Genomic DNA, 23459 nt, shown 5'->3' on the forward strand with positions numbered 1-23459 from the left:
TTCTCATAAAGTTATTTGTAATTATTCAGCTAGCATTACGAACTACTACTGTATGTATCTGCTTCAATCCTGAACTAGTGTCTTTGAATTTCACAATCTAGGATTGTTAAGAATCTAAATACTTCCTTATTTTTTTTCTTCCATTATGTCTAGTCTATGAAGCACGGACTCGGACACGGACACGGACGGGAACGCCGACACGGCTAAACTCCAAAAAGTAGGATACGGGGACACGGCTTATATATATATATAACTATATATGTATATATTAGAGATAAAGGATAATATATATATTGAAAAAAGGAGTCAAAGTACAAAAAGCAAGAGGTTATAACCTCTGCAACATAAAACGGTTACGGGAAAGATACAAATGCAGAAATAAAAAGAAAACAGAAGGAACAATAGCCGATAGATGACATGAATGTGAAGAGCCGGCTTGTGATTGAGCCCAAGTCTAGAGCATGCACGATTACATAGAAAAAATAAGACAGTACAACTATGAAATGAGCAGTCCAGCAAGATGAATTCAGAGCTCAGAGTATATATATATATATATATATATATATATATATATATATATATATATATATATATATATATAACATGATAATATGTTCACAAGATCTGATTTGATAAGGTTTTTTTATTTTTAATTAAATAAGGTTTGTTTTATTTTTAATTTATCTTTTTTTTAAGTTAGAAAATAATAAAAAAACAGTTCAAGTGTCCCCTATATGTGTCCAGCCACAAAGTTGTGTCGGCTCAATAAACAAGTCATGTCCAAGCCGTGTCCTAGTCGTGTTCAAGCCAAGAAATAATAATTTTTTATTCAGACACGCCCCAGATGTGTCCGACACGTGTCCGCGACGTGTCGGTGGCGTGTCCGTGTCGTCCGCGTGTCCGACACGCGGACACGCCTCTGTTTTGAAGTATCCGTGCTTCCTAGTGTCTAGCATATGGCACATTTCATTTCAGGCTGCAACTATGACATTAGTAACGGTGACCTCAATGTTTTAGTTCGAAAATCCCAGTTAATGTTTGAAAGCCTATAAGATGGAATTTAGATCTAATGTGAAATTCTTTAAATTTTAGTCCTTTTAATGCAACTATGCCAAGGCCAACAAGAAAATTTTCCCTTTCGATAATTTGATGCCAAGGGTCTATACTTTGTCAAGAATGCTTATAAGGTTGCTTTGGAGTAGTCTACTAGGAAACGAGTTATTGGAGAACTTAAAGAGGAGGATTATTGGGTTATTTGAAGAGTTTTGCTGGCTCATGGATCCTCCTATGTTTAGGGTCTTCATGAGGCCTGCTTTTGGGGGTATGCTCCCTACTCGGTCCAGGCTTCAGCAGGGAGAGATATAAGAATAGAAGAGAGATAAATTATAAATATGATAAGTGATGTGATAGAAGAAAAAAAAAAGGTAAGAGACATGAAGAAAAAATGAGTGTATGTGGGATGACCGGGAAAGAGTGTGGGTTAGTGCTTGTTTAATCTATGTTACAGCAAGATGATGCTCTAATTTTTTCATTGACTCTTCCTGTATTATCATTATTATGGTCCTACTAGATAAATTCTTCATTAATAATTACAGTTAAATGATGTGCAATACCAATAATTAGAATGTCTTAAGTTGATGGATCAAATTCCGAAAGCAACACAAATTCCCCTAAGCATAGGAGGAAGTACTATGTTTTATGAAACAAATATGATATTGGGCGAAAACTTGAGATTGCTTCTCAAGGTAATTCTCGGAGAGTTAAATACAATTATTGTTCAGAAATTATTAGTGGAGGAATATTCAGATTCAAGCTTCATCTTGCAAATGTAATTATTTAGATTGGAGTTGGATCTGTACCAGGCAGGAATCACATTCATTTTCGCAATGGAAGAATTACCTTCCCCCCTATTAGTGCAAATCTTAAGCAATTAGGACTTGAGCTAACTACAGAATAGAGAAAGTCCACTCAAACTAGGAACGGAATTAGCCATTCATTAAGAACATCAGTTTGGACAAGCATGTCCTCAACAGAGGGCATTTTATGACTTTAAAACTGCAGCAATCATCAAATAGGGTATTGTTATCCTCAACCAAAGCAGCATTACATGCTGTTCAGGAAGAGAGATCAACCACATTTTTTTTTAAATGCACGATGATAGAAACTAGTCTTGAACACAATATGCTGTAGCTCACAAATGAAATTAAACCCTGTTTATTGAAATCAACTTAATTGCGACTTGGGTCAGCGAAGAAGCTGTTGATGGAGGGCATAATCTCTCTTGAACTGGTGCGTGCAAACTTCCTGATGAAATGCTCGGTGTATTTCTCTCCCTCAGAAAAGTTATCCAACACTCCTGCAGCTCTGTTCTGCTTGTTCACCCTAAATACAAACAAAGCAAAAACAACTCTCCATTATATTCCCTTCAATGAAAATCCTAGTAAAATATTTTAACAAACAGTCTCCATCATTAGTAGTGAAAGATGATTTTTAACTTTTTTCCCAATTGATGCCACAGACAAGTTACAGTTCATCCAGCTCCTTCTACTTTTATTGACTCAGCCAGTGAAGTAAAGTGTTTTATCTAACCAATTAGTGGAGTCAAAAGCTCCTCACAAATGAATCCTCAGTTCACCTATTTTCTTTCACCATTTCATTTCAATATGTGCCAAAAATTGTTACGGCCATATAACGCATCTAGACCAAAATATTTTAAAAAGTTATTTTCAACTTGTGTGAAAAGAGAGATTAAATTTTAGAAATTTTATCAAAATTGAAAGTTAGTTTGTGTTTACTTATATTTCATAATCATACAAAGCACTTTAAATACTTAAGTCTAATTTATCTATTTTTTGCTGTAGAGACTTTTTTTGGTTACACTGTAGAGATTATTTTAGAGAAAATGCTCAAAATACTTTGGGATTATAAGCTAAAGATTGATTATCTTGAGAAAATTTTGGAAAAAAAAAACTACCCAAACTCATAAAAAACTGCTAAAAGTTATTTTTATTAAAAAAATATCAATTTACTTTTATAAAAATACTGAACAAACAGCTCTTATTTAAAAAAGAGTTTAACACTTCAATTTTTATGCATGAACCAATCAGTCTCACATCAATCAACCAAATTAAATAAAAAAATTTCTTTTTTTCACATCTTTAAAATCTAATTAGTTGACTTTACACTGGAGTGCATCTGTGCATGTACAATTTTCTCTCTAAAAATCAATTCAGATCATAACCCCAATATCTCAAAATTTTTTAAATCGGAAAGATAAATTGCACCCTCCGGAAATTGATCCCTAGACCTCATCATCCCAATTCCCAACCCATATGTCCCCAATATCTCATCTAGACTAAATTAAATTTAAAAAAAAATCAGATAAATTGTAAAGGGTCAAAGAGTAATTAAAATGAGAAATTTAGCAAAAAAAAAAAAAAACAATTGAGTATCGATCCCAATATCTGATAAGTCAAAGCATCACATCCATCCAAACAAGAGAAAAAACCTCACACTCAGAGCAATTTATTGGTCTTAGATAAAGAAAAATCAGAAATTTCAAAGATCTAAACCAACCAATTAAAGAGGAAATTTCAATTGAATAGTGCAAAGAAAGAGAGGTAGAAAGAGAGAGACCTGACTTCAGGGTTGATGCAGATATTACGAACCAGTTGCATCCCACAGATTCCAACGGCAACTCCAACTGCAGCGAACAGCGGGTACACCTGAAACATCAGAGAAAACCAAAAACTCAAACCCTAAAAGAATAATCGCAACGGAAATGGGAAAAATCTGGATCGATCGATGATCGAAACGCACCTCGGGCCTGAGCCAGCGACTTGCCATGGTTGGGTAAAAGAGAGGAAGAGAAGAAGAAGAGCGATGAGAATGGAAGAGTTTGAGAGAGAGAGAGAGAAAGAGAAAGCGTGAGTGGAGATGATGAAGACTATGTAATGAGAATTGAGTTGGATTTATGCGGTTAAAATATTCTCATGTTGCGGAAGACGGGGAATTAGGTTTGGGACCCCACCTATTGGGTTTCCCACCCCACTTTATTAAAAACGGGAATTAAAATTTCGAATTTAATACGGAAAAAACGGAAATTAAAAAACCGTTTTGTGTTTTAGCATATGTGACACATTTTCAACCATTCATTGCATATATAAAAAAATCGGAATTTTAAATTCCGTTTTAAAAACGGAAATTTAATTTCCGTATTGAATAAAGTGGGATGCCAAACTCAATAGGTGGGGGGTGGCAAACCCAAATCCCCGGAAGACGCAATCTTATTGGTTGTTACGACTTACAACTTGGTCGCAGCATGGGTAAGGATTACAAGTCACGCACTGCACACTTCTCGATGAATTTGTATTAAACTGCCAATAGGTGAAGGACAGCTCAACAAGATAGTATTAAATTGCTTAAATGTTTTTTACAATAAAAAATGATAATTGTTTGTGTGATTTGGACATGTTAAATAATACTAAATGCTTTAAATAAATTATCTTAACAATCATTCTAATAAATAAATGAGTTTTAAAATTTTAAATGAATGATAGTTACGGTCAATTATCTTATACTCCCTCCGTTTCAAAATTATTGTAGTTTTAGCTTTTTTGTTTTGTTCCAATCCAAAACCATTGTTGTTTTACATATTTAAAGCACTTTATCTCATTCTCTTCCATTCATGCCCTCATTTAATAGTGTATCTCCCAAGCACCACCTCTTATTTTGACCAATCACAATTCTCACCAATTAGTTTACCAATGATTTTTATTCTCTCTCTTTCTTATAACTCATATTAAATAAGGGTGTTTCAGTCAAATTATAACACCAATTAATGAACTCTTAAACTTTGTGAAAAAAACTAAAACTACAATAGTTTTGGAACGGAGAGAGTATTTGATTTAATTTAAGGATCTTGAATGAATGATGATTTCCAATATTCAAGATTTGGGAAGAAAAAATAAGAGAAAATAGTATACACTTACATAGTAAATTATTTTTACATAATCAAACCAATAAGATTGTATCGATGCAGGAGAAGTTACTTTTTTTTACTTAATTTAATTTAATTATTAAATAATTTTAAATTATGATGTGGCATATTTCTAAATCCTACTATACTATATACTATTTATTTTCGAAACCAAAAAGTGGTAACTCCAAGAAGTGTCATCCTCTCATTCTATGTCTTTCTTCATATGCTTTCTCTCTATACTATAATTTGTAGGTAGATTTTTTTTGTTGAGTATCTAGATACTAGTAGGATTTGAACCTTTGGGAAATTTTAAACCATCAAGTATAATTTAGGCTATCTATACCAGCATAATTTATAGGTAGATGATGTTATATTTATTTTTTCTAATTTTTTAGTAACTTGAATATTAAATAATTTCATATTTTTTGAAAATAATTAACGTATTAATATTGCATTTAATAGTTATTAATGACATTTGAATAATTAATAAGTATATTCTGACTTTTTTCGAAAATAACTACTGCATTAATTTGACATTTATTTGTTTTAAATTACATTAACTCAAAATAGATGTAAAGTATTGATTTGGAAATTAACTCAAAATCTTTGTATTTTATGTTTTCGAATATACATCTAGAAGATTAAAACGGTTTTGATATATTGATTCAAAGCATAACAAATTTTAAAAAATGAATTAGAATATAACCAGAATTATGAAAGAAAAAAAACAACTTCAATAGGTGGTATACGTATTTAAAATTGAAAAATGGGAGAGAAAATATGAAAATATCTGATAAAGTACTTTTATTCTATTAGTGCATGGCGCGAGACCAATACTCATTCTCATTAATTTACAACGTATTTCGCTATGTACGTACAAACTACTCCCAAAATGTCACTCCTCCATAATTGACGCAATCACCTTATCTTCTTGTTCATCCGCACTAGTCTCAGATTCATTGTCGAGGTCAATTGACGGGACATCGGCTTGGACATGAGCACCATCATCATCTTCACTTACATGTGTCTCAACCCTTTCACTTGGTACATCATCTGTAGTAACATTCACAGATTCCATCAGGACCTTTGTGCGTGAATTATACACTCTATAAGCCTTACTGTTTGTTGAGTATCCCATGAAAATGCATTCATCACTCTTGGGATCAAGCTTCCTTCTTGGTTCACGATCAGCCAGAATATAACATTTACTGCCAAAGATATGGAAATATTTCACAGTAGGCTACTTTCCTTTCCAGATTTCATACTGAGTAGATGAGGTTCCTGCTCTAATAGTTACTCTATTGTGAATATAGCACGCAGTACTCATTGCTTCAGCCCATAATTTATTGAGAATCTTTCTTGCATGTAGCATCACCCTGGTGGATTCTTGAAGAGTTCTATTTTTTCTTTCAACAATATCATTCTGCTGAGGAGTATTGGGGGCAGAAAACTCATGACTTATTCCTTCTAAGCCACAAAAATTAGAGAATTTTGAGTTCTCAAACTCTCTTCCATGATCACTTCTGATTCTTATTACAGCACTGCTTTTCTCAGTTTGAAGCTTCAGATATAGCCTCTTGAATATCTCAAAGGTCTCAGATTTCTCTTTCATGAAGTCAATCCAAGTGTACCTGGAAAAGTCATCAACACAAACAAAAACATATTTTTTACCTCCCAGACTTTCAACTTGCATGGACCCCATTAGATCCATGTGTAGTAGTTCAAGGACCTTTGTCGTGGTTGGATGTTGGAGCTTTGCATGGGACATCTTGGTTAGCTTTCCAATTTTGCACTCTCCACATATTCTTCCTTCACCTATCTTCAACTTTGGTAGACCACGAATGGCTTCTTCAGAAATGATCTTCTGCATGCTCTTGAGATTGATATGACCCGGTCTTTGGTGCCATAGGTTTAGCTCATCCACTTTTGATATCAAACATCTAGAGACTTGCGCTTTCTCCGATGAGACCCATATGTAGCAGTTGTCTTTGGATCTGACTCCTTGCATCATCACTTTATGATCATTTGTTGTAACAACACAAATTGCCTTACTGAAAAAAACATCAAGACCTTGATCACAGAGTTGGCTTATGCTGATGAGATTTGCAGTCAATCCTTTAACAAGTAACACATCATTCAGATCTGGGGATCCAGGATTTACCAGCTTTCCTATGCCCTTGATTTTTCCTTTTGCTCCATCTCCAAAGGTAACAAAGTTGCTGGAGTATCCTTTGAGATTTTCAAGATATTCCTTGTTTCCAGTCATATGCCTTGAGCAACCACTGTCAAAGTACCAATCTTCACTTGATGAAGCTCTGAAAGATGTGTGAGCTATGAGGCAAGTGACTTGACCTTTGGGCTTCCAAGTCTTCTTTGTTTGTTTTTCCCTTGAAGCCTTGACTATGTTCTGAGTCTGAGGATAACCATAAAGTTTGAAGCAATAAGGCTTTATGTGACCATTTCTTCCACAGTAATGACATCTCCACGGGTTAGATGTAGCACTTTTCAGCTGAGAACCCCCATGTTGAGGCACATGTTGAGACATCGGGTTGGACATCTGATAGTTGGTGGGGTTATTGAATTTAGATTTCATTTTAGCACCAACAAATTTCTTTGGCCGCTTCTGATTTTCCTTGTTGGCAGTATTGTAATTAAAGCCAATCCCTTTCACGCTTCTCCCTTGTTTGCTTGTTTCAGCATACGCACAGATTTATGAGTGGCTTCAAGTTTATTTGTCAGTGTGACCACTTTTTCTTGAAGTTCAGCGTTGATCAACATCAGTTTGTCCTTTTCTGCAGTGTCAACATTTTTAACCTTTGTATTCCATTCATCAAGATCATCCTACAACTTGTCAATAGTTCCTCTCAGCTTTTCATTTTTTGACTTGAGTTGCTCTATATTATCTTCTTGCTCTTTCAGAAGTTTGCACGCTTCCTCCCATTTGGTGTGCAAAAGCCAGTAAGTCTCCTCTAAGTCTTCATCTGTCATCTCCTCATCACTAGATTCTGAAACATCAACAGTTCCTGAGAAGGCATTAACTCTGTTAGCAGAGAGTTCTTCCTCATCTTCAGTGTCTTCATCTGACCATGTAACAACCATGCTTTTCTTTTGCTTCTTCAAGTAAGTTTCACACTCAGTTCTAATGTGGCCATATCCCTCACATTCATGACACTGAACACCTTTATTCTGACCAGATTTGTCTTCTCATTTGGTCTTTTTCTGAGAATTGAAGGGCTTGGAATTGTCAGTCTTAATGTCATGGACATTTGGCCTGTTTCTTCTATCAATCTTCCTCAGAGCTCTATTAAATTTCTTTGCAAGTAGAGCCAGAGCTTCAGATAAATTCTCACTTTCATAGTCAGCATCATCTCCATCATCAGTGTTGGAGACAAAGGCTATGCTTTTGCTCCTCTTCTCAGGCTTATCACCCAACTTCAACTCATAAGTCTGCAAAGAAGCAATAAGTTCATCAACCTTCATACTGCTGATGTCTTGAGCTTCTTCAACAGCAGTGACTTTCATAGGAAATTTTCTGGTAACAAACCTCAAGATCTTCCTTACAAGCTTCTCATCTGACATGGGTTCTCCCAGAGCAAATGAAGCATTGGACAAGTCGCGCACACGCATGTGAAATTCAGAAATAGTCTCATCCTTAGTCATCATTAAGTTCTCAAACTGAGTAGTAAGCATCTGGAGCCTTGACATTCTTACTCTGGTGGTGCCTTCATGTGTTGTCTTCAAAATCTCTCAGGCATCCTTTGCCACAGTGCATGTGTTGATCAGTCTAAACATGTTCTTGTCAACTCCATTAAAGATAGCATTCAGCGCCTTAGAGTTTCCCAGAGCATCTTCATCTTCATCCTTTGTCCATTCTTCCTCAAGTTTTTCTTCCGCATTTGAGGCACTTCCCTCAGCTTGCACCTTGGTGGGATGGTTCCAACCTTTGACAATGACCTTCCATGTCTTGTTGTCAATAGACTTAAGAAACGCAGTCATGCGAACCTTCCAGTAATCATAATTGGTCCCATCCAGAAATGGTGGCCTGTTAACCGATCCTCCCTCCTTGTTATCCATGAGAACAAGAAAGTATCTCCCTGGAGCTTGTAACACCCCGATTTCCAGGTGTCACTTTAGTAACCAAAAATAATCTTTACGCGGAAAACAGGTAATTTTTTTTCGTTTTCTTTCCTTTAAATCAAAACGATAAGGAAGTAAAGACAAAACCCAACTACTAAACTAACCGATATACATCAAATATAAACATGTACAGCCTCAGCTGCACTTCCACGTCACACACACTCGCAGTGACTCCAAAGTAGTGTACCCGTAGGCAAATATTTACAGATCCAGAAGTGTGAGTGAGAAAAAGTATAATTACAAACCACTAGGAGAAAGTCGGCCTCAAAATGGCCTAAGCAAAGACCCCTATGGTCCGACTGACTCACTGTGATCCCTCCGTAAGAGAACCACACAAAAAGCCATGCATCGGGAACTTACCCTGTCCCAAAAGCAAAACGAATCAGAGCTATTACAGTAACAACCAACTCCAAAAGACTCTAACCACCCATACCCCACACTACTATCATCGACCCTCCCTCGATCAGGCATGAAGTCCGGGTCCTCGTCGAAAGCTTCAGTAATAGTCGTTCCGGTCCGGGTCTTTCCCGCACAACGAATCATCACGAACCGGCTGACAGACGCCTGACAGCAGGCCGACCGCCCAAACACAAACATACAAACAAAGCCAAGGCGCTAGGGTCAACTTACAGAATACAATAGATATACAATCAACTTGTGATAAAGGGGATATATACATATGTTGTATATATATACATATAAGTTATGTATTGCCTACTCTAAGGTATATACATAGCATGTTCTCGAATCTCCTACACAGTTCAATCATTAATACCTAACGATGTTCATCAACATCAAATCATCATAATCTCAACATATGAAGTTAGGTGATAAGGTTAGTCAAACAATGTATCGTCCTCCCAACACACACGTATCCAACTAAACCAATGTTCCCTGTCGTTGCCCTAGGGTAAACGACGATGAAATCTCACGCTTCCATGAAGTCTCACGCTTCAATGGGGTCTTACGCTTTCACGAAGTCTCACGCTTCAGTGAAATCTCACACATTCACGAAGTCTCACGCTTCAGTGAAGTTTCGCGCCTTCACGAAGTCTCACGCTTCAGTGAAGTTGCACGCCTCCGCAAAGTCTCCCGCTTCAGCGAAGGTTCCCGTCTCCACGAGGTCTCCCGCCTCAGTGAAGTTTCTGCTTTCACGAAGTCTCACGCCTCAGTGAAGCTTACTCACTTTCACGAAGTCTCACGCTTCAGTGAAGTTCCATGCTTTCACGAAGTCTCACGCCTCAGTGAAGCTTCCCGTTCTTCACTATGGATGGACCATTCCCGTTATCCATCCTGGATGAACCATTCCCGTTATTCATCCTTGGTGAACCATTCCCGTTATTCACCATATGATATGCACAGGTGAACCATTCCCGTTATTCACCCGATTGATGCAATATGGTTAGCCAAACAACGAATCGCCCTTACCACGGAAGTGTTTAGCTCACAACCCAATCCCAACAAAACCATGAGTTAGTGTCGGTCAATACAACACAACTCCCACCACAAAACCCACAAACAAGCCCAGAGTCTGTGCCGGTCAATACAGCACGACTCGAACAACACTCCCAAGAGTACTAGAGTACTCGGTGACTTTCAATCATCACCATAGCTCACCTTAGTGGCTTTCCCCAATTCCAAAACTCTCCAAACCCACAACAAAAGCCGACTTTTCCCCGTCTTTCGTAAATATTTTCCCCTTTAGTTCTCCTATGATTATTCGTTTAGTAAAAACGTTTCGAATTGAATTAGTCAAGTTATGAGTTTACTTCTCAAAGTCTAAGTCTCCCAGAGTCTCTAGTTTTCGAAATTCTAATCATTCTAAGTTTTCCAAAAACCCTCCAAAAGAAGTTTCCCGGGGAAAGTCTAAGTATTCAAACGAATCCCAACAAATGGCTAAGCCTCAAACCCCTCGTTTGGACTTGCCTAGGGTTGTTCATCCAACCCGAAATGTCAAAGATCACCGGATCAATGAACCTCCACTCCGAAGTTGCATCAAAACGCTCAATTCAACACATCATCAATATCATAAGTTATGAAACAATCATAACAAGAAATCATCATCATATACAACATCAGATAAAGCATAGGTCGAGTTTATCGACGCCTATCATGCAATCATAGCTAAATATAGCAAGTTGCCCTAACCTCGAGCTGTTCCAGCTTCGCAAACAAAGTTCTCCTCAAACAATTGCTCTGAGTCTTCCAAAGTTCCCTCAACTGAACCTCGGAGAAAAACAAAGCAGAATCCAAACAAAATCGATTAGTTCGATCGCAAAACAATACATAAACGATAGACAAAGCATTAAAGCTTCAGAATAGGACAATCAGGTACGAAAAGACAAGTTTTCGAAAACGAAAAACTCCCCCCCCCTTAGGAAATAGCCCACGGCCATAAGGAGAAAAGAGCTTCGGCTCTTTTTCTTCGATCAAATCAGTTAACAAGGTAGTTTTAGGGTAAAACTAAGGCAAAGAAACTGTCAGAACAATTTTCGGACAATCGGGCCGAAATACGACTACGCAGGGGCATTTTGGTCCAAAATAAAGGCTCAAAACTTCAAAGTTTTCAGTTCTGAAAACAAATTTGACAGCAACGATCCTCATGACATCCGTGACAACAAATCCTAAAGGCACGAAGTCAGATTAAGTCTTTTTGACAATAAAGTTTCGAAATGTGAGACAAAAAGAGTTTTGAGTCAATTTTTCAGATCCTGGACAACTGAATCGCAATCAGAGTTTACTGACAGAGGTTTTAGACTCAGGGGAACATAAGGAACATAACCCAAGCGAGAAATCAGAGAAATCGGACAATTTTAGAAAAAGCTCAAAACTTAGAGCACAGAAACGACTTCAGAAACTCAGCAGAAACAACAATCAGAGGTAGGAATCGTGTTAGTTACCTCGATACCTAGAAGTAGGGACGAACTGCACGAAGATTGGTCAAGATTTCGCGGAAATCTCCTCCCCCCTTGCTCTCCACGAATTTGGGCCACTAATGGAGGAAAATGGAAGATATTTTGCTTTTTCGCCTATTTATAGGCGGGCGAAATCGCGGGAAAATGAAAATTTCGCGATTCCGATTTTTGCAGCACGATCACCGAGAAATTCTAAGAGAGATTCTGGCGTCAGAATTCCAGAACTCAAAACAAATATCTAGGATTTGGGAAAAACGATATCCAAAACGCCAAAAGCGGTGTAAGTTAGTCTGTCCCGAAAAACTACTTTTTGCTGTGATCGCCGGACGACAAAACTTCCTTCTGAAGAAAGATTGGAAACGTCGAAACAAATCTGGCAGTGCGGACGGAATCTTCGTTAGAAGTCCCGAATAGAAAAAGTCTTCATCCATTGCTCGAAAATAGGGTTTCGAAGCAAAGAAATTAGCGTCGGCGGACATCCGAAAAGTGAAACCTATCGTGCGTACAGTCCAGAGTTCCGAAATGAAACGCTGGTCGATGGAAAAATAAAGAGAATCTTTAAATTTTCCGAGAGTTCGAAATCTCACTCAAAACGTTGCTTTAAGAGCGAAATAGCCTATTCTGGACACGCTCGCCATAAGGCAGGTGTGCAGACGACTCGCACTAGCTCCGAAAGAAACAACGCCACATTCCTCGAGCAATTCCTGAACTTTCTTTTTCATTAATCTTTCTCAAATATCAAACTCCTGTCACGCTTACACTGATTCCACGCGTGAGTCGGAAATTAACTTGTTCCGAAAATCCAGGTCTTACAGAGCTCACCCAAACAGAACAGGGGTGCCTGCTCTGATGCCAATTGAAATTCTAGTTCCCTTAGGAAAAATGTCCTATGCGATGTCGGGACAATCGATTAGAACAACAGATTACTTAACAGCACTATAAACTCAAACACAAAAGAAACAAGACACAATAATTGGTAACCCAATTCAATGAAAAACTTTCACCTACGTCTGGAGGGCTTCGCCCAAAGAAAGGAAATTCACTATCTCAAGATTTAGGAACTACAGACACTCATGAGCACAACAAGTTCATTGTTCTTTTCCTAATCTACCTAGTGTATTTCTACTTAGTATCTCAACCTAAGTATGAGAGCCCCTCTCACTTTCTCTCAATCACTGCCACAGTGATAGGTGACAACAAATAACAAGAACGTTTGAACAACCAAACTCAACACAGAACACAACCTTACCTTATAGAATCAGAGAGCAAGACCAGTTCACAATTAACAAGAACAAAGCACACCTCACAATCCTAAAACACTTGATCTTCAATCTTAGCTTCGGTGTCTTCACGTTTTAGGTCTTTGTTCTTTTTATACTTCAGCAGAGGCGGCACTAGGGTTAGAAGGGCTGAAGAACATGATTGATCCACACAAATTCAAACGCAATCTTCCAAGATATGATTTGCGTAACAACCAAGTAAAAGATAGAAACAAATCCTCAACCATAGATTTATTCCAACAAAAAACAACCCGAAAACAACTCCCTTCAATCAGTTACTTGAACCTCAAGTAAGAGTACAACAAATCTTTAAACAGATAACAAAGGGACGCACTTTGCACGCTAGCCAGTGGATGGATGTCCTGGCTTCACAGAATCAGATGTCACGACATCTGCTTCGACATCAGGTTGTTTTTAACAAAATGCAAGACAACAAAGGAACAACAACCATGAAGATTTTTCTTCAGATCCTCGTAATGTAAGACTTGGCTTAGCATCTGATGGTTTCAAACCGTTTGGTATTATGAGCACCGCCTATAGTGTGTGGCCGGTTGTTTTAATTCCTTATAACTTGCCTCCCTGGTTGTGTATGATACAACCGAATATTATCTTAACATTGTTTATTTCTGGTCCAAAAAGTCCTGGGATTGATATTGATGTTTATCTTCAGCCTCTAATTGATGATTTAAAGGAGTTGTGGGATGCAGGTATTGAAACCTATGATGCATCATCAAGACAAAATTTTCAATTGTGTGCAGCCTTATTGTGGACAATCAATGACTTTCCTGCTTATGACATGCTATCTGGATGGAGTACTAAAGGAAAACTAGCTTTCCCTTGTTGTCATTCAGAAACCAGCTCATGTCGTTTGAAATATGGTCGCAAGCAATGCTACATGGGCCATCGTAGATTCTTACCTACTCTACACCCTTGGCGTATGAAAAAGAGCCCTTTTGATAACACACGAGAGGTAAAAATTGCATCTGAACCATTAACTGGAGATCACGTGATTGCACAACTGGAGGGTCTTGAGCTGCTGCCATTTGGAAAAGCTACAAGAAAAAGAATTGCAAAAGTAAATCATAATTGGAAGAAGAAAAGTATCTTTTTTGAATTACCTTATTGGAGAACAAATTTATTGAGGCATAACATAAATGTGATGCACGTGGAGAAAAATATTTGTGAAAGTGTTATTGGGACGTTGTTTGATCTTGAAGGCAAAACAAAAGATACAATAAAGTATAGATTAGATTTGCAGCGTATGGGACTCAAGAAACAACTTCATCCTATTAAGATTGAGGATATGTATATGATTCCACCCGCATGTTACACTATTTCTAAGACATAAAAAACTTATTTTTGCCGTATCTTGAAAGATGTGAAGTTTCCTGATGCTTATGCCTCAAACATAGGCTGTTGCGTAAATATAAATGAGCTGAAGATTTCAGGACTTAAAAGCCATGAGTATCATGTTATACTTGAGAGACTTCTTCCCCTTGCCATAAGAGGGTTGATTCCGAAGGATGCTTGTGATCATTTGATTGAGATGTCTTTATTCTTTGGTGACTTATGCTCTAAAGAGTTGAAATTGGATGAGTTGGATCATTTGCAGAATTGCATCGCATTGACACTTTGTAAGCTGGAGCGCATCTTCCCACCGTCATTTTTTGATGTTATGGTTCATCTCTCAGTTCACTTGGCAAATGAAGCAAAAATTGGAGGTCTTGTTCAATATAGATGGATGTATCATGTTGAAAGGTTAGTTTAAAGTTTTTTTATATAAAAAATAAATGTTTTACTTCTCAATATTTATATGTAATTTATTTTATTTATGGTTAGATTTTTACGCATTCTAAAGAGTTATGTGCGCAACAAAGCACGACCAGAAGGTTCCATAGCAGAAGGATATGTGGCTGAAGAATGTATGGCATTTTGTGCCAGATATTTGACCGACATGGATTCTAGGTTAAATCGACCAGATAGATAGATGGATTATGCAAGCGATGAATTTGTTGGTTTGTCGGTGTTCAAAAACAATGGTCGATCTATTGGAGGAGGTTCATGGGAAAGTTTGAGCTCTTCTGATATCCAACAAGCTCATTTTTACATATTGCAAAATTGTGAAGAAGTCAGACCTTGGATTGAGTAAGTTTTTTTCAGTCTAACTTCTATTCATATTTAGTCATAATTAAATATATTTTAATATCTAATTATATTATATATTTATAAAATTTTCAGAGAGCACATGACTAAGATTAGAAATGAAAGTGAAAGGAATGTAGCAAAGAGACACAAGGAGCAATTTTATAAATGGTTTGAAAATGAGGTAATACGATTGACGTGTTTAATATATATTTAAATTTGTTGATCGCTAGCTAGCTATTGAGTTATTGTGATACTTTTTTATATTTACTTTTATAAGATCTTATGGTTCTTACAAAATTTAAATGTAGGTTGTGCGATTACAACAATTGGGTGATACGAGGATTACTAATCAACTAGTAACATTATCTAAAGGACCAGATTTTCGAGTATTCAGTCATAAAGGATATATTCTGAATGGTTTTAAGTTTCGTACAAAAGATGTAGAGAAACACTTGAAAACCCAAAATAGCAGTGTTATAGTGAAAGGAGATGAGTTAACTGGGCATGCTGATTACTATGTGGTTGTTAAAAAGATGACTAAAATAAAATATTTAGATAACAACTTTGTTATACTATTCAATTGTGATTGGTTTGAGGCTCCTTCTGAAGGTCGAAACCAAGGCAGGGAATATAAGAAAGATGACTATGGATTTATTAGTGTAGATATCACAAGGTTATTTTACAAAAATGATCCTTTTATCTTGGGCTCCCAAGCTGAGTTGGTTTACTATGTACAATACAGTGGCAAGGAAAATTGGTATTCAGTGGTTAAAGTCAAACCAAGACATATCTTTGACTTGCCAAATGGTGAAGATGACGATGAATTTGAAGCGTATCAACTAAATGAGTTGAGTGATACACATGGAGAACTAGAAACACCATTAGAGAACCAAGATGAAGAGGCTTTACTTGGAGAACAAGAAGCACCACTAGTGGCCCAAGTTGAAGAGGTTTTAAATAGAGATGATGTCGTAGGGCTATGCTTGGATGAGAGTATTATTGAGAAAGAAGAAGAATTAAAGAGGTTGATGATGCAAGTGACTTTGAAAGTGATATTGATAAAGAAGAATCTGAAAGCGAAAATGATTACTCAGAGAAAGAAGATTCTGACACAGAATAAAAGAAATTTCTAGCTTATATTCTATACTTTTGTATATTTTTTTGGGTAATTATTATTTAGTGTCGGACAAGTATGAATTAGTACTTTTAGTTTTTGAATTTTAACATAATATTTATTCTTATAATTTTATGTTAAAATAATAAATGAATTAATTTAGTTAATTTTAAATATCCCATTTTAATGTGTATAGAGTGAAAAGATTAAATATATACGTAAAATTTGATCCAGATGATTAATTCAAAATTTAAAGTAATAAATATAAGACATTGATTAATGATATTGGATAAGTATTTAAATAATTTATGCTATCTATGCTTTTTATAGACTATCTTTATTCTCTATGTCTAATTCAAATTTTAAAAAGAAACTATAAAGATAAGAAATTTAAGGTAACAAATTTAATAACTTACTCTAAACATTTTCTCTACTGCAAATAACAATTACATATTAAATTTTTATCACAAATTGGTTTTAGTATTAATAAAATTTATAAGATATATAAAATTTAGATGCCAATTTTCTGGCGCTTAGGTTTTGCGCTAAAAATTTCACGCGAGATTCATCTTTGAGTAACGGCTTCTAAGCACTATCTCATGATCTCATCACCTCCCTCCTCACGTTTTAGCCGTCTCATGATCTCATCACAGCTTCCTGCTACTCAAGCGTCATCTGCTTTAGCCGTCTACCTCCCTACCACTGTGAGGTTAGTATCAAAATCCCTTTCCTTGTTGATTGCTGTCTATGGACCTGGTGTCAAGTGCGTGTGGTGTCAGCCAATTGGTGGTGAAGACCTTGATTTTAGTTTGCTTTTAATTACTATTCTGTTTGCTTTTCTGTTCCCAATTTGCAATGGGGTCTTGGGACCAATCTTGCATGTTTATCCATGAGGGGATGGTCTCATGGTTCTGTTGATGCAATAAAAATTTCTTTTTTCTAAAAAATACTAAGTTATATTTTTTGGGTGGGGTAGAAAAGGCAAATTTTGTGAATCTCTGTGCTAATTTTTGAAATCATTTCTCTTGTATTCTGTTTAAGAATCATCTTAATTCAGACAAATCATTTCATATTTTGAGTTGACATGTATGTGCCATTCTATATTATTTCCCATAATGCTTAAGGCCCCAACTTGTTCCTAACCAATGCTTCAATTATATGTTTCTCATGTACCGTTGGAGCAATTTTACCCAATTCTAATGTTTGTTTAATATTCTTAGCCTAGGGGAGGGCAGTGATTAAAAACTATAGGGCATATTTGTGTAGGTTTTTCCAAACTTAGAGGAGGTAAATGTAAACAGACCTGCATGTGATTTTTATTGATTTGATAAAGGCATATAAAAGAGTAGAGCATTGTAGAAGGTTTTATAAAGTAGAAAGGATTTAGGGTCAGGATTATTGTGAGGACAAAAGCAGGAGATACAAACAATTTCAAGTATATTTTGTCCATTATACAAAATGGCAGAGAGATAGAGGAGGATGTAAACAATAGGATCTAAGTAAGATGGGTCAATGGAGGAATGCTTCATGTGTGTGATCTGCATTAGAAACGTGCCGCTTTACCCAATTATGTATATAATGATTTCATATACCATATTTCACTTGTTTAATATGCATGTTTTTGTTTGTATTTAGGAATGGCACCATCAAGCAATGCCACTGACTCAACGGCTGGAAATTCTTCAGCCGCCACTGGAAGTCAACAACAAGGAGGTACCATTGTTTGATTTCTTTCCACTTATTTTAATTTGTTTTCTTAAAAACTTTATGTTATGGTTTCTAAGAAATGAAAATTGTGATCAACATTGGCTTAAAGTGCAATTTGCTAACTGATATAAAGGCATAATTGCCACTGTTGCTGATATATTCATATAGGTCTTGTCTGGACAGTTTGAATTCCTTTAGTTGGCCAAGGATCACCACTTGGGCTGTTTTGAGCTGTTTCCTGTGGTGTCTACTTGTTCCTTGTTTTGTTGGAATTTGGCCTGTACGGTTAGTGGTGGATATCTCCACAGTGAGATCTATCTATTTTTTCCTCTGATTTCTTGTATATGTGTTGGCTATTTAGCTAACTCAACTTGTAATGGTTGGAGTATCCATAGTACTCCCCTTAATATTATATTTGGCTTACCTAAAAAAAATCAGTGTTTTTTTTTAAACCAGACATAGTCAAGTTTCTACCATTTTTGCAATTTTGGTAGGGACTGTTACATGTTTGGGACATTATATATGGAGTGAGTATGATGAATGTGGGTTTCTCATGTTATTTTGATAACATCTCTTGTTAGGTGTCCATCGTTGCCCAATAATATGATATGATTTGTTATAATTGAGCTACATCCGAATTCCACATCACAAATCCCCTGCCCATTGTACCATTATTCCTTATAATTAACCTTAGAAATTACTAATGTAAAGTTACATGTTTTTTGAAAGGTTGGATTATTTGAGTGAGTCATGCAATTAGGATTTATGAGTGTGTTATACACGAGTTATATATAATCATTGCAGAATGTAATGGTGGTAGTATGTTTGTATGATCAAGCATGTGACATTAAATGGTTGATGTTTTGGGGCTATTTTGAGGTATAGTTAGGACCTTCATTTTGTGATCTATCAGTAAGTTAATAACTTGCTTCGCATGGTTTCTTTTCCAATTGTTATTTAGTCAACATGGGCTGGCATTAGTCTAAGTCCATGATTGATGTGGCTTCGTGTAGCATAACTTAATGTTATGTTTGTCATAATATTCTTTTCTTTTTTGGGTAAAATCCAATAGATTGTTTGAAGAAGAAAAAAGCCGGAAGAGGAAAAACCACAGGCATAAGTGTTTCGAAAAGAAAAGAGAAGTCTGCAACTGAAAAATTACATGTGGTTATTCCACCTGGTAAGATGGTGGTTGTAGGACCAGGAGCTCCAGATTTTGTTACTGAAATATCTGTGCAAGTCCAAAAGAGAGTTCCTTTTAATGTCAAGAAATGGAAAAAAGTTCCCGATGAGGCAAAAGATGATATAGTATCAAAAGTTTATGTAAGTTTCACTATTAATTTTTAATTTTTAATTTTTAATTTTTAATTTTAATTTTTAATTTTTAATTTTTAATTTTTAATTTTTAATTTTTAATTTTTAATTTTTAATTTTTAATTTTTAATTTTTAATTTTTAATTTTTAATTTTTAATTTTTAATTTTTAATTTTTAATTTTTAATTTTTAATTTTTAATTTTTAATTTTTAATTTTTAATTTTTAATGTTTGATTTATATAATATTTACAAATATTTTTCCTTTTAATTATTGAGTGCAGAATGCTTTTGACATTGATCAAACAGACCATAACAAAGATGTCATTCTTGCTACAACAGAAAGACTCAACCGAAGCCATAGAGGTAGACTTCATCAACACTTTAAACAATATGAAACAAATGAAATTGCTTTGGAACATAAACCTGGTGAGTTAAGTGAGGGAGATTGGGAGTACTTGGTAGATTATTTTTCAAGTCCTGACTATAAGGTATGTTGGCCATTAACTTTTTTAAAATATAGTTTGGTTATAAATGTGAAAAAAAGTTACTATAATAATTCTATGTGGATTATTTTTAGGCAATGAATGAAAGAAACAAATCAAATAAAGCAAAACAAGCAATTAATCATAGATATGGAAGGAAGTCATTTCAAGCTGTTAGCTATGATGCGGTAAAAAAGAAATATTAAATTGTTTGATTATGAATTGTTATGGAGTTAAAAATTTATAGTGATTATTCTCTATGGCTACAAAAAATTTGTTTTTAGAGAGATCCTGAAACTGGAAATGAGTCTAATTATCAAGATTTATGGCGAATGACTCACACAAACAATAGTGGGGTTTGGATAAATGAGGCTTCTAGGGAATTTCATGTAAGACATTTCAATGATTTATAAATTATAATTAGTTTTAGTTTCAATTTTTGTAATTAAAATTTATGGTTATGGTTTTACTTTTTCTTTAATAGGTGAGGGTTGAAGAAGCTTCTATGCGGATGTTAGAAGAAACAAATGAGGACGTTGAGGAAGATCCTATTATAAACAAGGCTTTTAAATCAGTTGTAGGGGAACGTTCAGGGTATAGTTGTGGTCTTGGTGTTGGAATTCAACCTACAAAGGGAAAATCTACTGCAGGTCTACATGAACAATTAGTGAGCGAACGAGAAAAGCGTCAGGGTGTAGAAATGAAACTGAAAGAAGTTGAGTCTCAACTTCTAGAGGAGCGTAACATTAGAGAAGAAATGGCTACACGCATTGAAGATAGTCAAAAGCAACTTGAAGAAAGGGAAAAACAATTTGAAGAAAGGGTAGAAAAGCAACTTGAAGAAAGAATAGAAAAGAATTTGAGGAAAGGATGACAACCTTCTTCTGTAGAACGCAATTGATAAGTAAGAACACTATTTAAGCGTACAAAAGTTTGATGAGCTGGAAAATTTATTTTCTTATAAGTATTATTTACAATCTTGGATATTAAGTTAATGTTTTGTATATTTTAATAGGCTGGATAATATTCACAGGGTTGAAACTACTAAAAACATGGATTGCACACATGTAAGTTATAATTACTTTTCTTAAGTTATAGTATGCATTTCTTTTGTATCTTCTAATAGTTGAAGTTATGGTATTAAATTATGTCAAAGTTTTCAAAGTAATTTAGGAAGTTTGCTCTCTTATATGAACTGTGTAGGCGGTTGCAGTAGAGGGACTACTATGTGTTTGGTAATGTTGATACCAGCCTCTAATGTGGCTTGCTATGATGCTTGAGGCTATCTTGTCTATTGTGTGTGTATTGACTTGGAATTTGCTTCCTTTGGTCATCAGTTTGGGAATTGCTATTGGAATGGGTAAAATAAAAATGCTGGAGATTATTATAACAGTAGTGGGATGGGAGCATATCTCTTGTGTGCTAAGTCTGTTAATTCATTGTTGCTTAGTAGCACTTTAGGCATTTGCTTGGGCACTTTCTTCAATTCTATGTATTCATTTTATTTTGTATATAGTTTCTACCACTGGTGATATTCTTAAAATGGCTTATAAAAAAATTGGGGTGTGATAGAGACGTGCCTTTATGGAAAAATTGGGTTTAATTGTAAGTGCTGATATCATATTGCTATTCCCCTCATTGTCAATTACTGCTTTCGATGTGCCTTGCCTGCGACTGCTATCTCCTTTGGGATTTATGGTGATATCTGGTTGTTATGGACTTGTTTGCTGTCAAGGCTGGAGGGTGCGTTTTGGTTTTTTTCTTGCTTATAGAGCTGTTCATGGTTGCTGTTTTACCTGCTGGTTCTGCTGTTTTTTTCTCCTGTTTTCTCCTTGCTGTTAGTTGTTTTGCCTAGCTTTTTCTTTTCCTTTGGCTTTCTTATTGTTCTTGCTGTTATGGTTTTGCTCTTCTTGTTCTCACTTGGGAGAGTTTGTTCCCAAGCTTCTTGACTTTGCTTCTATATTTATATATTTATTTCTCCTTTCAAAAAAAAGTGCTAGACTTTTTTTTAACAGGCAAAAGAAACATATATTAATAATAGTATTACCGGTACTTTTTGTTCTTTGTGCACTTTCTCTGGTTTTTGGGTTGGCTATTAATAGTAGCACCAGTAGTACTAAACCAATACAAGATAGTCTCAATTTTGTGTTAATTGCAGGTCAATTGGTGGAGTTTCAACTCACTGATGATGACATACTTGAAGCAATTTTAGGCAAGAAAAGTTGATGATGTGGCTGTCACACTTTATTTATTGATTATGTATGTTTGTTTTTTATTTTGAGAACAATATTTTTTAGGACCCATTGAGTACTGGAATTTTATTTTATTGTATCCAATTATGTTTTTTTATGAAGTATCCAATTATATTTCTGTAGTTTAATTATTTTTCATTAGTAATATCGTGTATTTAATTTTAAATAGTTTTGTTAAGTAAATTAGTAGAGTTGATTGATATTAATTTTAAAATTTGAAAATTTCGTTTAAAATATTCAATATTAATAATTCTAATAATTGATTATAGTTGTTGTCAAATAGTATTTTATAGCCTCAACTTTTGTTCTTGATAAAAACAACTTGTCATGCCTGGTGGGTTTTTAGAAGCTACTGATATTCATCTTTTCTGGTCTTTTCCTGGTGGTTGCTCGCTGGACTTTCGTGTCTAGTTTGGGATGGATACTCGTTGGTGCACCTCGCCTTGTAATTGTTTTTCTTCTTCTTTCTAGTTGTTGCTCTATGCTTTTCTTTGTCTGGTATGTATTGCTTATTCTCCTAGTTTTTTTTCTTCTATATCTGTTTGCTTTTGTTTTGTTCCTCTTTTGTCTTTTTGTTTCCTCACTTGAGAGAGGGTGTTCTCAAGTATCTTTTTTATTCTATTATATATTTCACTTTCAAAAAAAAAAAATTGTCATAACAACTTTGTTAGTTGAGAAAAATACCTTAATGCGACAACTTAAATTGTTGAGAAAACTTTGCTTATAGAAACAATTATCGTTGTTGAGATAAAACACCTTATTGTAACGACTTAATTTGTTGAGAAAAACATTTTTTGCGGCGACTTGAGTCGCTATGTTAGTGGCTTCCATAAATATTTATAGCATCGACAAATTTTTTACTTTGCAGCGAAAATAGTCGTTGTGAAAACATCAACAATGACAGCGAAAATAGTTGTTGTGAAAACTTCAACAATGGCAGCGAAAGTAGTCGTTGTGAAAACTTAAAAAATGACAGCGAAAGGAGTCATTGTGACAACATTAATAATGGCAGCAAAAATAGCTGATGTGAAAACATCAGCAATGACAACGACATCAAATGTCGTTGCAAAAACTTTCCGCGTTGACACTTATCGTGATGACATGCAACGACTTTTTTTCACTGCGAAATGT

General features: G+C 35.4%; 3 protein-coding genes across 4 annotated transcripts; 2 read left to right on the forward strand and 1 right to left on the reverse strand.

The window, feature by feature from the left end:
* Positions 1-1974: 1974 nt before the first annotated feature.
* LOC130734558 (uncharacterized) lies at positions 1975-3977 on the reverse strand. Its single transcript, XM_057587023.1, has 3 exons — positions 3820-3977; positions 3637-3725; positions 1975-2382 (listed from the first exon to the last, which is right to left on the reverse strand). Exons 1-3 carry the CDS (start codon positions 3844-3846, stop codon positions 2229-2231), a joined length of 270 nt encoding a protein of 89 aa, XP_057443006.1. The 5' UTR covers positions 3847-3977; the 3' UTR covers positions 1975-2228.
* A 9925-nt stretch (positions 3978-13902) lies between these two features.
* LOC130734207 (uncharacterized) lies at positions 13903-16591 on the forward strand. Its single transcript, XM_057586559.1, has 5 exons — positions 13903-14638; positions 14726-15071; positions 15153-15278; positions 15552-15639; positions 15767-16591. The coding sequence occupies exons 1-5, from the start codon at positions 13903-13905 to the stop codon at positions 16589-16591; spliced, it is 2121 nt and encodes a 706-aa protein (XP_057442542.1).
* A 515-nt stretch (positions 16592-17106) lies between these two features.
* Positions 17107-22443, forward strand: LOC130734559 (uncharacterized). Of its 2 annotated transcripts, XM_057587024.1 has the most exons (9): positions 17107-17281; positions 18208-18285; positions 19352-19602; positions 19876-20082; positions 20172-20264; positions 20361-20465; positions 20561-20980; positions 21092-21143; positions 22235-22443. In XM_057587024.1, the coding sequence occupies exons 2-7, from the start codon at positions 18210-18212 to the stop codon at positions 20948-20950; spliced, it is 1122 nt and encodes a 373-aa protein (XP_057443007.1). In that variant the 5' UTR covers positions 17107-17281; positions 18208-18209; the 3' UTR covers positions 20951-20980; positions 21092-21143; positions 22235-22443. The 2 variants fall into 2 exon arrangements, with proteins under 2 accessions (XP_057443007.1, XP_057443008.1); XM_057587025.1 differs by lacking the exons at positions 20172-20264; positions 20361-20465.
* Positions 22444-23459: the final 1016 nt, after the last annotated feature.

The sequence above is a fragment of the Lotus japonicus genome, chromosome 1 (assembly GCF_012489685.1).
Source record: "Lotus japonicus ecotype B-129 chromosome 1, LjGifu_v1.2".
NCBI lineage: Eukaryota > Viridiplantae > Streptophyta > Magnoliopsida > Fabales > Fabaceae > Lotus > Lotus japonicus.

Bases quoted from the DNA above. Each gene is read 5' to 3' on its own strand.
- LOC130734207 (XM_057586559.1), top strand. From the start codon at position 13,903: ATGATACAACCGAATATTATCTTAACATTGTTTATTTCTGGTCCAAAA. The intron at 14,639-14,725 runs GTTACACTATTT...CCTCAAACATAG, and splicing joins GTATATGATTCCACCCGCAT to GCTGTTGCGTAAATATAAAT. The intron at 15,279-15,551 runs GTTAAATCGACC...TAAAATTTTCAG, and splicing joins TTGACCGACATGGATTCTAG to AGAGCACATGACTAAGATTA.
- LOC130734558 (XM_057587023.1), bottom strand. From the start codon at position 3,846: ATGGCAAGTCGCTGGCTCAGGCCCGAG. The intron at 3,726-3,819 runs GTGCGTTTCGAT...CTGATGTTTCAG, and splicing joins GTCGCTGGCTCAGGCCCGAG to GTGTACCCGCTGTTCGCTGC. The intron at 2,383-3,636 runs GTCTCTCTCTTT...GTTTGTATTTAG, and splicing joins TGCATCAACCCTGAAGTCAG to GGTGAACAAGCAGAACAGAG.
- LOC130734559 (XM_057587024.1), top strand. From the start codon at position 18,210: ATGGCACCATCAAGCAATGCCACTGACTCAACGGCTGGAAATTCTTCA. The intron at 20,265-20,360 runs GTAAAAAAGAAA...ATTTGTTTTTAG, and splicing joins AAGCTGTTAGCTATGATGCG to AGAGATCCTGAAACTGGAAA. The intron at 20,466-20,560 runs GTAAGACATTTC...TTTCTTTAATAG, and splicing joins AGGCTTCTAGGGAATTTCAT to GTGAGGGTTGAAGAAGCTTC.